A 14,481-nucleotide genomic window follows, 5' to 3' on the forward strand; every position below is an offset into this window, starting at 1 on the left:
CCCAATTTAACAACATGACTAGCTACTACACTGGGCCGTGGTTGCTGTGTTGCTGCAATAATAAAAACTGATTCAAGTCTGTATAGATAAAAAAAATGTCTTCATTTTAGAGCCATTCCTACTACAACAGCTACAATAACTACTATTACTGCTAATACAACAATTCAGACTGAGGATTAAAAAGGTTTTGATGCTGGTTTGATGTTGGATTTAGGTTTTGACTGTGTATTTGATAGTTTTCTGACTCTGTAGGTTATCACATTATTATTTGCCTGCAGCGTTGCCTGTTTTGACGCCGCTTACTTACAGTAAGCAAGGCTCAAGTGGACCAGAGGTTTCAAGTTTAGTCTGGTTTATCGTCTGAAATGCACCATATCGGAGGCGGCTGGTTTGAAATAAAAGGCTGTCACTTCATTAAAACCAGATTCATTAAAACCAGATCCAGTGCCAAGAATCCATGACCTGGTTAATGACTGATAGGGGAGTAGGGCAGTGAGATAAAACTGCATCCGGTGTGTGTCCGTGTGTGTGTGAGTTTGAACAGATGTTGTGTGTGGAACAGATGCCACCGTGTTGAGACCACATACAGTAGAGGGCTACACACATTGGCTTGATTCCTCTCCGCCACACACACATTTTAATAACAGGACACTCACACGTATCACACCAGATGACCCATGAAGATGTAACCTTTGACCCTGACGTTACGAACCCAAACTTCTCACCTCCTCCTCCCTCTCTGACTGAGCGGTGACCCTTGCCCTGCCCGGTGGGTCTGTGCAAATACACAGCATGGGCCCGGCCACAGGACTGGAACTGACAACAGGCATTTAAAGAGGGCAGCGTGCAGGGGAAAGAACATGGACGCCGAAATACGGTTTCATACCAGTTAAAACAGCTTAGTTTTTGAAAGGCAATACATATCAGTAATTCCAAATATGTAGTTTCTTTAAAACATTATTTCAGTGTAACTGGATCACTTGTACGATTATATTGCTTATATAATTACAAAATATCTACAGTACAATGTGTAAACTGTGTATTGTAGCCCCCACCTCCGTCATCTCTTCTTCTATGGTCCCTGCTATAAATTCCTTCATCACGCCCCTTTGGACTCCTACTCGTGGGAGAGGTGGGTCATTTTTTTGCATTTAACATTATAATACATCCTTTTGTTTCTGACAGGTTATTATATGTATTTTGTTTACCCCATTGTCACTGTCGATGCATATACAGTCATTTTTATTCATTTCATTTGTGTAGGACAGTTTTATTTACAGTGAGGTTCTGCTTTATTACCTTGTACTGTCAGAATAAACAGAGGTCCCGGCGTCACAGTGTCTTCAGACGCCACCAGTTACATCAAGTGGTCAAGCGTCATCAGTAGTTACAAAATGGAAACCAGAATTTTTTAAAGGGTTTGCAGCTTTTACTGGAACCTACTGCACCTTTTCAACCGAGAGGCTAAAGCAGGTTTAATTGCATAAAATCAAGGCGCTTTATTTTTAAAAATTGGCTTTGCAAATGTTTTATGAGGAAGGAAATGCATTCAACACGTTTGTTAGACCTCAAGGACACACAAAATGTGTTTTGGTGAGAAATACTGCATGTAAACATAACTTTTGTTTGTTTACAAGAAAACTCCACAGGGCACCTTTAAGTTCCCCATTAGCCTCATCAAAACAGAGGCTATTCTTCCTGGGGTCCCTAAACACACCACATCAACACTCCAGCACACCATAACACCACCTCAATATGCACACAACCAGACCAACTGTCCAACACTGAAGTGTATATCAAAATGTAGCATTAGATCTGTGTAGAGTTATAAAATAAGGAGGGAGCTGTGTAGATAATATTGTGTGCTTAAAGTTATAGTTTCATTTTGGGAAATACACTTATTCCCTTTCTCGCTGAGAGTTAGATAAGAAGACCACCACCACACTGGTGTCTGTCTGTTAAATATGCAGCAGGAGCCAGCAGTCAGTTAGCTTAGCTTAGCATTAAGACTAGAAACAGGGGCAAACAGCTAGCCTGGCTCGCTACAAAAGTAACAAAATCTGAGGTTGTTGGGTCCATACAAAAGCTAACTGGCTGCTGGCTCCAGCTACATATTTACCAGACATATTTTCCAAAATGTTGTAGCCAACTGTTTGGTACTGTGGAGATCATAAATGTTTCTTCAAATTCCAAGATTCATAAAGGGGTTCAGATGCATTTTGGTCCTAAACCACATAAGAGATGTACAGACTAGCAGTAGTAATTTAAGCTGTCATATCAGAGGTGGCCCACAGTGACTGGGCAATATCTGACATTTAATAACGACTCATATCTGCACCATAAACCTTGTGGCAGTGTAAGAATGATACGGGAATCTCTCTCTCTCTCTCTCCACCTGGGACCTCCCTGCTTCCCTCCACTCCTCCTCCAGACCGTCACCTAACTTCCGGCCTCTCCCCCCTCTCTCTCCCTCTCTATCCATCTCGCCTTCATTCCCAGGGACAAGTTAACCGGTCCGGTGTCAGTGTGGAAATCCTCCGGTTGGGATTTGGACTCCGTTTTGCTGGATTAGGAAGCACGGTGTGCATCCGTTTTGCTTTGCGGCTCCGCCCGGTGTCCGGTGCGGACTGACTGCTCAGATCTGAGAGTTTTATTGGATTGACCGACAGCGGCGGGAGAGGACTGGTCTTACCCCACACACAGGACAAAGAAAACGGGGGGAATTTACGGAAAAAAAGATAAGAGTGGACGAAGAGAGGAATAAAAATGGATAACTGCCTCCTCACACTCGTATTTGGTTTATTAATGCTAGGTAAGAAACGTTTCTTTGCTTGACCATTGACAGCTAATTAACTCCGATAAGTGTCGGCATTTTCCAGCAAGGGCAACTCAATGTTTAACTCTATTTGGAAATCTGTCAATTTAATTTTTTACTTGGCTGTCGGCATACGTACATGCTTTGTAAAAGATGAATTAAAGCATTTTCCGCATCTTTAACATCCACAAGCCAGTCCGGCATATTTCCAATCGATCAAGCAACACTTAATTTCAATTAATTTGAAACCTTTTCAACTGGTTCACACTGCTACCTGCTGCCATCCGCCGTGCATTTTGAGGGAAGAAGTTCGAGAGTGCAACAAGCGAACAGAGTCAAAAAGTTAAAAGGCAAGTGAAAAAGAAGCGTCGCTTGGTGTATTGGACCATGCCGAATTGAAGAGTGAATCCAGGGCATTGAAAAAATCCTAAACGCTATGTTGTCAGAGATGTCTGCATGTGACGACAAGCAAAAATGCCAAAATGCCATGTTGTTAAACGGAGTTCGGCACGATGGTCTCTCCCTGTGATGGTGAACTGCACCAATCAGAAAGGTTCTGGATAGATTTTCCCCTTTTAATTAACCGTCTCATTGTGCAGAAACTGCTATACAATTGTGTTTAGCTAATGTAATGACTTCATTATTCACCGATTCTAAGGATAAGTAAATTAAAACACTAGTACAATCATTAGACTTAGGGAAAACCCTCCTTTCTCTCATTTAACTAAAATGGAAAACATTTGTGTGACAGTTCTGTTTATAGGGAGAGAAAACACAGTGAAGGATTCATACTTAAAGACTGAAATACAGTTTTAAAAATGAGAGAGAGAGAGAATATGTATCAGTCCTGTTCAGCCGCTCATTATCCAAGAAGACTGTACTTCCATTAAGACCAGTCGGCCAACATGAGGTGACCAGCTTTGACATGGTCCAATTAGCCCACTTAGAACTTCAACCGGGCATGCCATCATGATCAGCCTTGTATTTGTACCAGAGTCAAACCCTGCTGACTAATTATCAGGCTAGTTTGAACCAAAGTGCTTAGTCATTAGGCTGGTTTTCACCTCAGGGCCAAACCAGGGCTTCTTCATTGGCATACCTCAGGGCTTACCAGTACTGAAGTTGCCATATGTTTGTGAGCATAATGGTGAGCGGAGCTCTCCTGTGTGTGTGTGTGTGTGTGTGTGTATATATATATATATGTGTGTGTGAGAGAGAGAGAGATGGCTTAAATTAGAGCAGTGGGAGATGATCAAATGTTGCCAGCACTCCTGTGCTGTGTGTTTCTATAGGTGTGTGTGTGTCAGTGTATTCTGACGCTGCAGATGGGTGCAGTTTTCCATCGTGACTTCCCTTAACATGGGCCCTGTTCAACTGCCATGCTTCAGCTAAATTCAAACACAAATAACACAGACAGTGTGTTACACTCCATTGCACATTCAAACTCTCAAGAGGACGAAAAGCCTCTTGGTTGGACTTTGACTTCCCCTTTTAATGTAACAGCCAGACTTTCCTTTCCTGCATTTGTCTTATCCCACAGCGAGTCAGCGACACATGACGGCTGCCCTGATATTTTCATTGGAGCGTGCCACAGACATGTCTGTTCGTTACGTTTTAGTTTTTATGATTATATGTTAGCTTGTATAATCTGTCTAATGGCACCATGTTGGAAGTAAGTGTTCTTAGACTTTGGATTGGCGTGTTTTTTGCTACCAGAGGTAGCCATTTGTTGCATCTGTTGGTGATGAGTTGATTTATTGTTGGTTGAAAAGGCTCAACCCTGAAACTGAGTCACTGTAGCACACCGAAGAAGCTGGAGAGGTGGCTAACAGTGGAGATAATGGAGCCCTCGCACAGGTCTGCTCTTGTTTTTGGACTAATATGAATTGACCCCTGAGATCTTTTTAATCAGAGTGCACACATTAAAAATCTCGGAAACCTTACATACAACGTAAGTAATTCAAAGCCACTGTGTATCTGCTGCGGTCACCCTAAAATGCATATGCTGTCAGCTGACACATCACCTCACACTGACGTCAAGACTCCAGGAAGTCACTGCCAAGAAATAGTCCAGCACAGGCCTAACCCCCCATAAAATCACAACAAGCCATGTTTACATTTTTGTACTGATTAAAAAAACAAGATATAACAAGGACATCAGGAGAAATTAGAGTTCCAACCTTCCTGACTTTGTATTTCAGGAGAGAAGTTGGCTGTTTTGAGTAGACCAACTTATGGTCGAGTTTTGACCAGTGCAAATCCAGTTAACCTGACTCAGGCCTGGCAGGAGTGGGTGGTGGGTAGGGGTGGGAGGGGGGGACAATCCCCGTCCACATCCGGTCGTCTCTCGGGGCCCACGCCGCACAGTGTCGGCAACAGGAATGTAGTCTGATTCCATCTGACCTTCCTCACATCAGGTATGCTAGACGGCATGGCAGGAAGGAACCACGTCCCCTCTCTGCCTCCAGCTGATGCTCCGCCCTTCCCACAGTGGCATAAAAATGTCACACTGTCCAAATGTTTTTCAGATTCTTGACTTGATTATTAAACTTTCTGGGTGTCTTCAGGCTCCGCTGGCTGTGCAGTATTCGTTCCAGGAGAGACAGGCAGGCTGGAAATTGAGTTTGAAAACCATAAATCTCAGCAACTTTGAGTCTCTTATTTTTAGTGATGAATGGTCCTATCACTCCCCACCCACATGCACACTCTCATACAGGTATACTGAATGGTCATTTTGTGACATGGCACAACAGAAATCTTATTGGGCCTTTTTAAATGCACAGGAAAGGATATGAAGGTTTTTCTTAATTAATTTTGTATTAACCCCTTATATATATTAACAATTAACAAATTCTTTGAATTTTGATTGTTGAAAGCCATTTGTTACTTGACGACTCAAGTGGTGCAGAACCTCAGACACTCTTCATGCAGGATTTTCTTGAGTTGCATGAATCGGGTTGTCATATTAGCGTCAGTTATGGCAACGACCCCTATGGTACAGTTTGAAGTTTTGGTCTTGTTTGACGTCATTAGCTTCCAAGTGTTAAACGAGTCACTGTTACATTGCAGCTGTCAGACGCGCGAGTCTCTGGTTTATTTGATACGAAGATAAAGTAAACACTAGACCACATCTCCTCCTGACAGTGATCGTTAACAGAGACTGGAACATACAGTAGGTTTTATGTGGTGCCTATTTCATTGCTACTCACTAAAGCAGAAAAGGCAGCAGAGAAAGCTCACACTCAGCAGGCTCACACACATAACACCAGGCCAACTGCCAACAAAGTATTGACGGACTCTCGAGTATTGATGGACCATATAAGCTCATGACTTGTTTTATGAAGCACTTTTTTTAAACTTTAACTTTTTTTGTTAAAAGGACTAAGAAAGAAGACATTTGTTTTTCTTTTGTATCAGTTTTTAGTGATGCATTAAGTAAACAGTCATACAAGACCTAAAATACTGTATGAAAGTGACAGAATTGCTATTGAAATCAGGTAATATTTGACACAAGCCTAAGAACCAGATAGTTTCAGTTACTGTGTATGTGGACACAGTCCAGTACTCAATTTATATCGGGGCTCTGTATCCAGTCTAGATTGTACAGTATGTCCACCTTTCTGACGATGATTTCAAATGATTGAAGCACTTTTCAAATTTGCAACAGGACAGTAAAGCTAAGTTATTAAGACCAAGACAATCATCTTTATGGCTGTAAACGTTAGTGTAGATATGACAGAAGTATCATAATGACAATATAAATCTTCTGTTATACATCTTAAAATATTTTTAAAATAAAAGAAAATCCCCCAAAGTACTGCATGCTTAATATTAAGAGAAATGGCATTAGACAGAGCTGAATTATTATAACTTAGAGCTGTGCATCATTTGAACACTTTACTCGTGCCATTATGAAAGCAGAATAATGCTTTCTTCCTTACCTAAATTTGAGCAGTATGAACAAGTTTTTTTTGTCATTTAAAGGAAAACTACAACTTTTGGGTATAATTTCATAGCTCTGGCTGTATTGATGATGATAAATCTGAACACACCAAACTGTGCACAACTACGGCAAGTAGAGTAGGTCAAAGTTGAACCAGGAAGTCAATCTGTAAACTGCTCGTGTTTCTTGACCTGTTGGACCTATTTTTAGCGATGCTGCCGTCTTTGGTGAATACAGTGTAGGGGTGCACGATCCGCTCCACCGGGCTGGTATCAGTGCTGATCTGACCTTGTAAGCTGATCGGGTATTGGCAATGACATGATTGATCCAGTTTCTTGGTCATTGTCTTTTGGTCAAATTCAGTATTTCCTCTATCAGTTACATTCATTCAGTCACTATGGGCTGCCCACTCAGTTTTTCTTGCCAGACCAATCCCTGACCTCATCTTAGGTTACATAAAAACCCAACTGCTGTGAGGATTTTAAATTTGGGGGGAAAGAGAGCACTAGTATCGGACTGGTACTCTCTCGGCAGATACCCCGAGTTAGGTATCAGGAGAGAAAAGGCATTATTTTCCTTACAGTGAACGTTGTATCTGCCAAGAAGCAGACTGTGTTCAACGGTACTTTATTAACATTCGTATTACAAACAAACCCAGCAGCATGTAGCATCCACTTCACCTTTAGCTGATCTGAGTGCAGGCGTCAGGAGGCCTGCAGCCAGATTTCACCAACCAGGAATCAGTCAGCCAGTCTGCTCTGTTGCTACATGCTTCACTGTCAGTTTTACACTCAGCTGAGGAACAATGTAAACCAGATGGTTTGATTTGATACAACCACAAACCTCACAATGGAACTAAACAGCACTAATCATATGATAAACAATGGAAACTAAATTAGAGAGTCACTTTTATATATAAACCTCAATCTCTCTTTGTTTCTGCTTTTGGGGAATCTTTGAAGTGTGTGTGTGTGTGTGTGTGTGTGTCTGCCATTGTGTTCAGACACCTATAGTGTCTAAGACTGAGATTGGTAGCTCATGTGATCTTTGGTCAGATTTGTCAACATCATCCCAGCCAGTGAGGCATTTATCTTACAGCTATGTTACTGCTTTAATACTGACAGTCCTTTTAGTCTGTCTGTTATTAGTCATCAGGCTTATGGCTCGCTTCTTATAGAGCATACACATACAATCTTTTCTTTAGCAGATATATCTGAATACAACCTATTCATTCTATAAGTTCTGTTTTTAATGGGTTAGGGTTAAGACTAATATGATAAACAATCCAATCCAACCCAGCCTTAGTACACTTATTTGATTCTGTTAGTAATATTGATTGTAAAACTGGTTAGCTATATTAGTTATTTAATGGTGAACTTGAGTTATTTTCTTGTGTTTTGTAATATTCTCTCCTGTCTCTGAAGGTGGGTGCCTGGCCCGGGTGGTGACTGTGTCTCCTGGTCCTTTAATCCGGGTGGAGGGTCAGCCGGTCTCCATCAGATGTGATGTCAATGATTATGGGGGACCTCGTGAGCAGGTAAGTGTCCTTTACACCTCCATGTCACATCTGGGTCCATGTGATCTTTCCGATCACAGGTTTAAAGGATAAAGCTGGTGATGTTCTGTATTTTTGTAATTTTCATCAACTCCCATGAAAAGCCTACAACCAACAATGTGTTAGTCCATCTGTGGCCCACTGGGTCCCACAGAAGACGTAAATCTTTAAAAATGGGTGAAGCTCCAAATGGATCTTGAAATATTCATACCTCAAACCTGTTGTATTAAACATACATCAAAAGGACTGTGATGTTGGTTAGTCATGGAAATCCGACCACTTGTTTTTTACGTCTTTTCTACAGAGATTAACCTGAGGTTGGCTTGTAGCGTTAAAATCTTGATTGCCCTACAACTAACAACTTTTCAACATGGGGATGATTATTATCTCACTCTGTCCTGCAGGATTTTGAGTGGATGATGTCCAGGGAGCCGAAAGGGCTGAGGATAAAGATAATCTCCACCTTTGATGCCAGCTACTCCCACGCGTCACTCAGCAAGCGCGTCGCATCTGGCGACATCTCGGTGGTGCGGCTCGAGGACAACGAGGTGGAGCTGAAGATAGCGGAGGTGAAGTCGCAGGACGCCGGTTTCTACTGGTGTCAAACGCCAAGTACCGACTCCGTTATCAGTGGCAACTATGAGGCTCAGGTCCAACTCACTGGTATGGGAGAGGTGTGTGTGTGTGTGTGTGTGAGAGAATTTTGTCCTTTCATTGAGAATTTGGTCTATTTCAACTGTGACTTTGCGTCTCCTGATCAAAATCCTGCTTCAGAGGCAAAATCTCCCTTCGAAAATGACCTGTAATCATTTAAAATAGCATGTAAAGCTAACCAGGGCTAGCTGTCTTAACTGTGTTTTACAGTGTGTTTGTGTGTGTATGAAGCTAGCTGGCTATGATGGTTCATTTAACAGCTATCCCCATGACTTACTAATGCTCTACTGACCATGTATATATCCTCCCGCACACACACACATTCCCGCTGGTTTTAGACAATTACTGGCTTATAATTTGGCTTTCGCACTGACACACAACACACCTCAACACACTCACACACTTGTGGTGGGGGAGCAGATGTCAAGTGGGAGTTACTTGGCTTGTGTCACATAAGGGCCAGGGAGAGAGAGGTTTGGCTAGTGAAACACAAAGGCTGAGAGAAGAATATAAATACCGTCATGTGGCAAATAATAAAAGCACTCCACAGAGACAAATGTTACAGGGTTTCTAGTTTTCAACAGTCTATAATGAGTGGAAACATTATCAACAGTTGGTAAAAGTTGGTATAATTTTCCTGACCAAGATGTGGGAGGAGAAGTGCCTTTTAAGAAAGTTACAAACTATATTATTGTTAGCGTGTTTACCATCCATCATGATTACAGCTTGTGACTAGGGATGCAGGGATTGGATGTGCTGGATCGGCGTCTGTGCCCGTAAAGACCTCATCAGCCAAACGTCCAGTCCATTAAAAAAACAGTTCTCTGATCTGCTCTGTTCCTGTGCTGCAGTTAGCTATTGTTGATGCGTAAACGTACTGCTGATGCTACACCATCACTTCCTGCACACAGTAAATGGATTTAAATGCCAAGACAGTGGAAGGCCTTTACTGTGAAATTGGAAAAGCTTATAATTAGGGCTGCAACTAACAATTATTTTCATTCGTCGGTTAATCTGCCAATTGTTTTTTAAATGTTTTTTTATTAATCTGCTTAGTGTGTGTATATATATATATATATATATATATATATATATATATATATATATATATATATATATATATAATATAAAATTTTAAAAAATGGCCCTCACAACTTCCCAGAGCCCAAGGTGACGACTTCAAGTGTCTTGTTTTGGTTGCAATGCTCATCTGTCAGTGATGTGATGGGAAGAGCTAGTGCGCGACACTGAAATGTATCTTAGGCACAATATGCTTGGAAGTTTCAACCAACTGAGAGCAGTGTAGCAGCAGGATTTTGCTCTTTTTACCCAAGAGGTTTCAAACTGAACGTAATGAATGTAAACAGTAGTCAGCTGGTTGTTGTTGAGTCACTGAGCACACAAAAACTACATTTTACCAGCGAGAGATCTGGCCTCCATACGTCTTTTTTGGGATACAATAGACTTTAACAACACAAAGTATGCATTTTCATAGGGCTCTGTCTTTATTTTGGCAGGGTTTCAATATTCAATCAATATTTTTAAAGTTCAGTCTATGTTGAAAAATGAAACAACCTTTGCAGCAAAAGCAGAAGGATAACTTCTGTTAATGTGTTTTACTTTCAGGCCAGCAATTATTCAAGATGGTACAGATGTCAGCTTTTACAACAATGGATATTTAATTTTGTACAGAAATGGAAACATTCATTGATAATAAATAAATAAGAAAATGACAAAGATTTGTCTTATAACCATAAGAAATTGTTATAAGTATTCTGTGTTGTATAGCACTTTTCTGAAACACCCCGATGCACAATAATGGCCCCACTGTTTTGACTGACTGGAGATTTCTTGAATTTCCACAGAAATTACAGCTGAACACCAAAAATGGAGCCAAAATCAGAAACAGTAGGAAATTATTACCTCTTTAATAAGTTATATGAGATTTTAGGAAACCCAGTTTCAGATAAAGATTTTTATTTCTACTCGACAGTCCTGAGCCAGACCTTGACATCAACCAAACATGTGACATTTACATACAAGCGTGTTGCCCTGAGCATATTAGACCTCACTGTCTACTTTAAGAACACCTTCACTTGAGTGGAAAACTCCTGTTGACATTAAATCTGATATTATATTCAGCACCATAATGGGAGGCGCAGGAATGATGATATGACAACAAAAACACAACCTGTTTTACAAGAATTTAACTGCCATTTACAAGTCAAACAAGTCGGGAGGTAATATACTGTACCACCCTGCCCAATCACCACTACTGATAGGAGAAGAATCAGATACAGCACGTCCTCATCCAAGCCTGTCTTCTTAAAATAACGTGTGTGTATATGTGTGTGTCCTGCATCCTGTGTTTGGTTAGCGTGACGTTAACGTTTTGGTCATGATAGCGGAAAGATCATAATTTTGCTTAGCTGCTTCATGTTGACTTTTAATATTTAACCAAGACCACAGTCTTTCCCCAACTTTTACTAAGTGCTTTGAGTTTGGTCTGATAAATATACTAATACAACAGATAAATATTACTTTTCAGCTTCCTGCCTTGCAAATTAACTCATTAAAGTACTCTCATTTATGTTTATAACTAGCATTGGTTCAGTTTTTAAGCACAAACGAAAACCCATACCAAAGACAATGTAAGCCTACCACTGTTATATATGGTCTATAGTAGCCATCTTGTAGATCTCCATCAAGGCAACATCGACACACTGATAAAGCCATAACGCTGTGTCCCAGGCTTCTCCAATATATATATATATATATATATATATATATATATATATATATATATATATATATATATATATATATATATATATATATATATATAAAAGAGAAACAACATTCTACTGGCTAGCATCATTATCAGTATTATGTATAATATCTTGAAAACAAAGAGTTACTGTCTGAAATAACTGCTATAAAGCCCCCCCTTCTCTTGGGGTATTTATTAATAATAAACAAAATTTAACCTCAAAGCTCCACTCATCATTAAATCCTACAGTTTTGTTGTAATAGTTTGATCTTGCGTAGTATTTTACAATATTGCCACTCCTGCGGTCTACAGGTCTGACATATGTGCCACTCAGACATACAGTGGAGATCTGTCCAGAAACAATTTTCTGGTTTCGTATGATCATCTACAGACCTCGCTGTGTACAGTTTTCATTTTGGATCATTTTCTGATACAGAAACGGAGGGAAAGCGAGAAACCCATATTCAGCAATTTTCCTTTGAATTTAATTGGGTTTTTCGCTCGCAGTTATGCAGTCAGTAATTATTACACACACGTTTTGCCGACTGTATTGGTTTAAATCCACTGTTAACCCAAGCCCAAACACACCGGGTGTTTTGTTTTTTTTGTTTTTTTGTTGATACATGATACATAAGCGGGGGTTTCAGGAACATTCTATGCTATGAACCCTAAAATTTGAGAGATGAAGTCATAAAGAGCTGACAGCAGGTTAGTTAGCTCCATAATGCACCATCATGTTCAGCTGCTCTCTGCTTCCCAGCACGGCTCCCCAGACACCTTGTTAAATTTAGACCTGAATTAACTAGGCAGCGCTGTTTACGTGCGAGACAGATTGTGTCGTGTATATGTAGAGCATATGTATTAGTGAGTAGTGTATTTTGCAGGGTGCAAAGGGGAGAGCGTTTGTGTGTGTGTGTGTGTGTGTGACGGAGATTGTCAGTCGTTAAGAGGCGATGAGTTAGATTTTCTGCTGGAGGGTCTGTACCAGTCGAGACTTGTGCACCAAGTTCATCAGCACTCACACTCCCATAAACACACACACACACACGCACTGCTTCCATCGCCCCACTGAGGCTGTTTGGTTATGTAAGAAGCAAGTGAAGTACAGGGTTTGAAAACTCCTCTCAGGCTAATTTTAATTGATATAGCAAAACGCAGATTATTCGTACTGCCTTTGTTATCTGCCACAGACACTCACGTCACTGCAGCACAGCAGCAGCAGTACTGTATACTCTTAACTTCCACTGCAAGTCTTATTGGTGTGCAGTACTGCCCTGTTATATCCACACTTTATAGTTACCTATATTTAAAGTACTTTAACCCTTTGAACCCGACACACCTTTTTCTATGGCTACAATTCCATCGGCTATTTGAAACACCGAACAAATCAGAGATGTGGGAGGGGATTCAGAGGTCTGGAACTATTTTTACCTTTTTAACAAGGCTCAGAATATCCCATCATGGTGTCTATATTACTGGAACACTGACACTCTCCTCTCTCCATCCATATGGTGATATTTCAAATGTGTAGAAAATGTGTTGGCATTTCTGACAAGCCAGTTTATCTTGAAATAATATCTATATGGCATACCTAGCTAAGAGCTATGCAAAAAGCCTGTTAGATAGATGAACAGGTAGAGTGGGCGTAGCACCCGCTGGGCATTACTGCCTCACCTCCGACAGGGACGCGTCACTGCCACTCCTTACAGCTGGTGCAGGATCCTTTCTTTTCCCTACACTGTGTCACAGCCAGAACCTTCCTTTCTCCACCTCCTCGGTCAGACCGTTCAAGCCCTTCTTCCGTTTTGGGCCCCCGACCCCAAAGTGAGGTTGTGGTGAACTCGGTTCGATAAATGAAGGGAGTGAAAACCGAGCGATAAAGGGTTCGGGGGGTTAAATGACAAAACGCCTCTGAAGATGGATAAAAGTGCTGGATGATGAATCATTATTATTAATGATAATTTCCTGAAGCACCTCAGCAGATTTCCTGCCAAATCTGACCTGGTGGCTCACACATTTCACTCCTACATGCAGTAAAGACACTGTTATCCAGTATTTTTAAGTTTTATTTACCATCTACAGCTGAGAAACAGTTTTGTTTCTTTCTGAACACTTAAAAGTTGGTCTTTCCCACAGGACGTGAATGTGGCATCCCATAATGCACAGCTTCGTACTCATTCCCAGCCATCTGCCACTTCTTGGATTCATTTGTAACACGACTAGAATTAGCTTCCAAAAAAATTATTATTCACCGTTTATGTAAAGTATTTTGGGATGAAATTTCAAACTGGAAAGAGTTTAGAGCTACGATTTCTTTAAAATGTTGATTTTGTGTTTGTAAGTAGATTATTGATTAAATATCATTCCTGACGTCAGTATAGCAGATGTGAACACACCCCAGCCCTCACTCATAATTTAAATTTTGTGTTTTCATATGTAAAGGAACAAAATAGGTCTGTGGTGATGATAAAACAGAGTCTGTAATTTGTGTTTAGCAGACATCCATCAACACTACCGAGCCTGCCACTCAGTTAGTTTTATTACTAACCCCCCACGTCTTCACTGCTGACATGTCATTCAGCAAAGCATCTTATGTCTTTTCCTTTACTTTCCCTGTTGTGAAAAGCAGAAGTAAAACTTATTTTTATTGTTGTTGTTGTGGAGGCATTTAAAAGCAAAGTCGAGCTCCCAACAGGATATCCAGCAGTGATAACTTCCTCAATTTTTTAATTTCCTCTGGCAGA

At 40.7% G+C, this 14,481-nt stretch overlaps 1 protein-coding gene across 1 annotated transcript in view; it reads left to right on the plus strand.

Moving 5' to 3' along the window:
- Positions 1 to 2,394: 2,394 nt before the first annotated feature.
- The window catches only part of ptgfrnb (prostaglandin F2 receptor inhibitor b), a 62,550-nt gene continuing 50,463 nt past the window's right edge, over positions 2,395 to 14,481 (plus strand). Inside the window, exons 1-3 of the mRNA XM_044187703.1 lie at positions 2,395 to 2,812; positions 8,183 to 8,295; positions 8,718 to 8,976. Coding sequence (XP_044043638.1) covers positions 2,767 to 2,812; positions 8,183 to 8,295; positions 8,718 to 8,976 — 418 coding nt within the window. The 5' untranslated portion in view covers positions 2,395 to 2,766. The remainder of the gene's footprint in view (positions 2,813 to 8,182; positions 8,296 to 8,717; positions 8,977 to 14,481) is intronic.

Source organism: Siniperca chuatsi, linkage group LG24, assembly GCF_020085105.1.
Source record: "Siniperca chuatsi isolate FFG_IHB_CAS linkage group LG24, ASM2008510v1, whole genome shotgun sequence".
NCBI lineage: Eukaryota > Metazoa > Chordata > Actinopteri > Centrarchiformes > Sinipercidae > Siniperca > Siniperca chuatsi.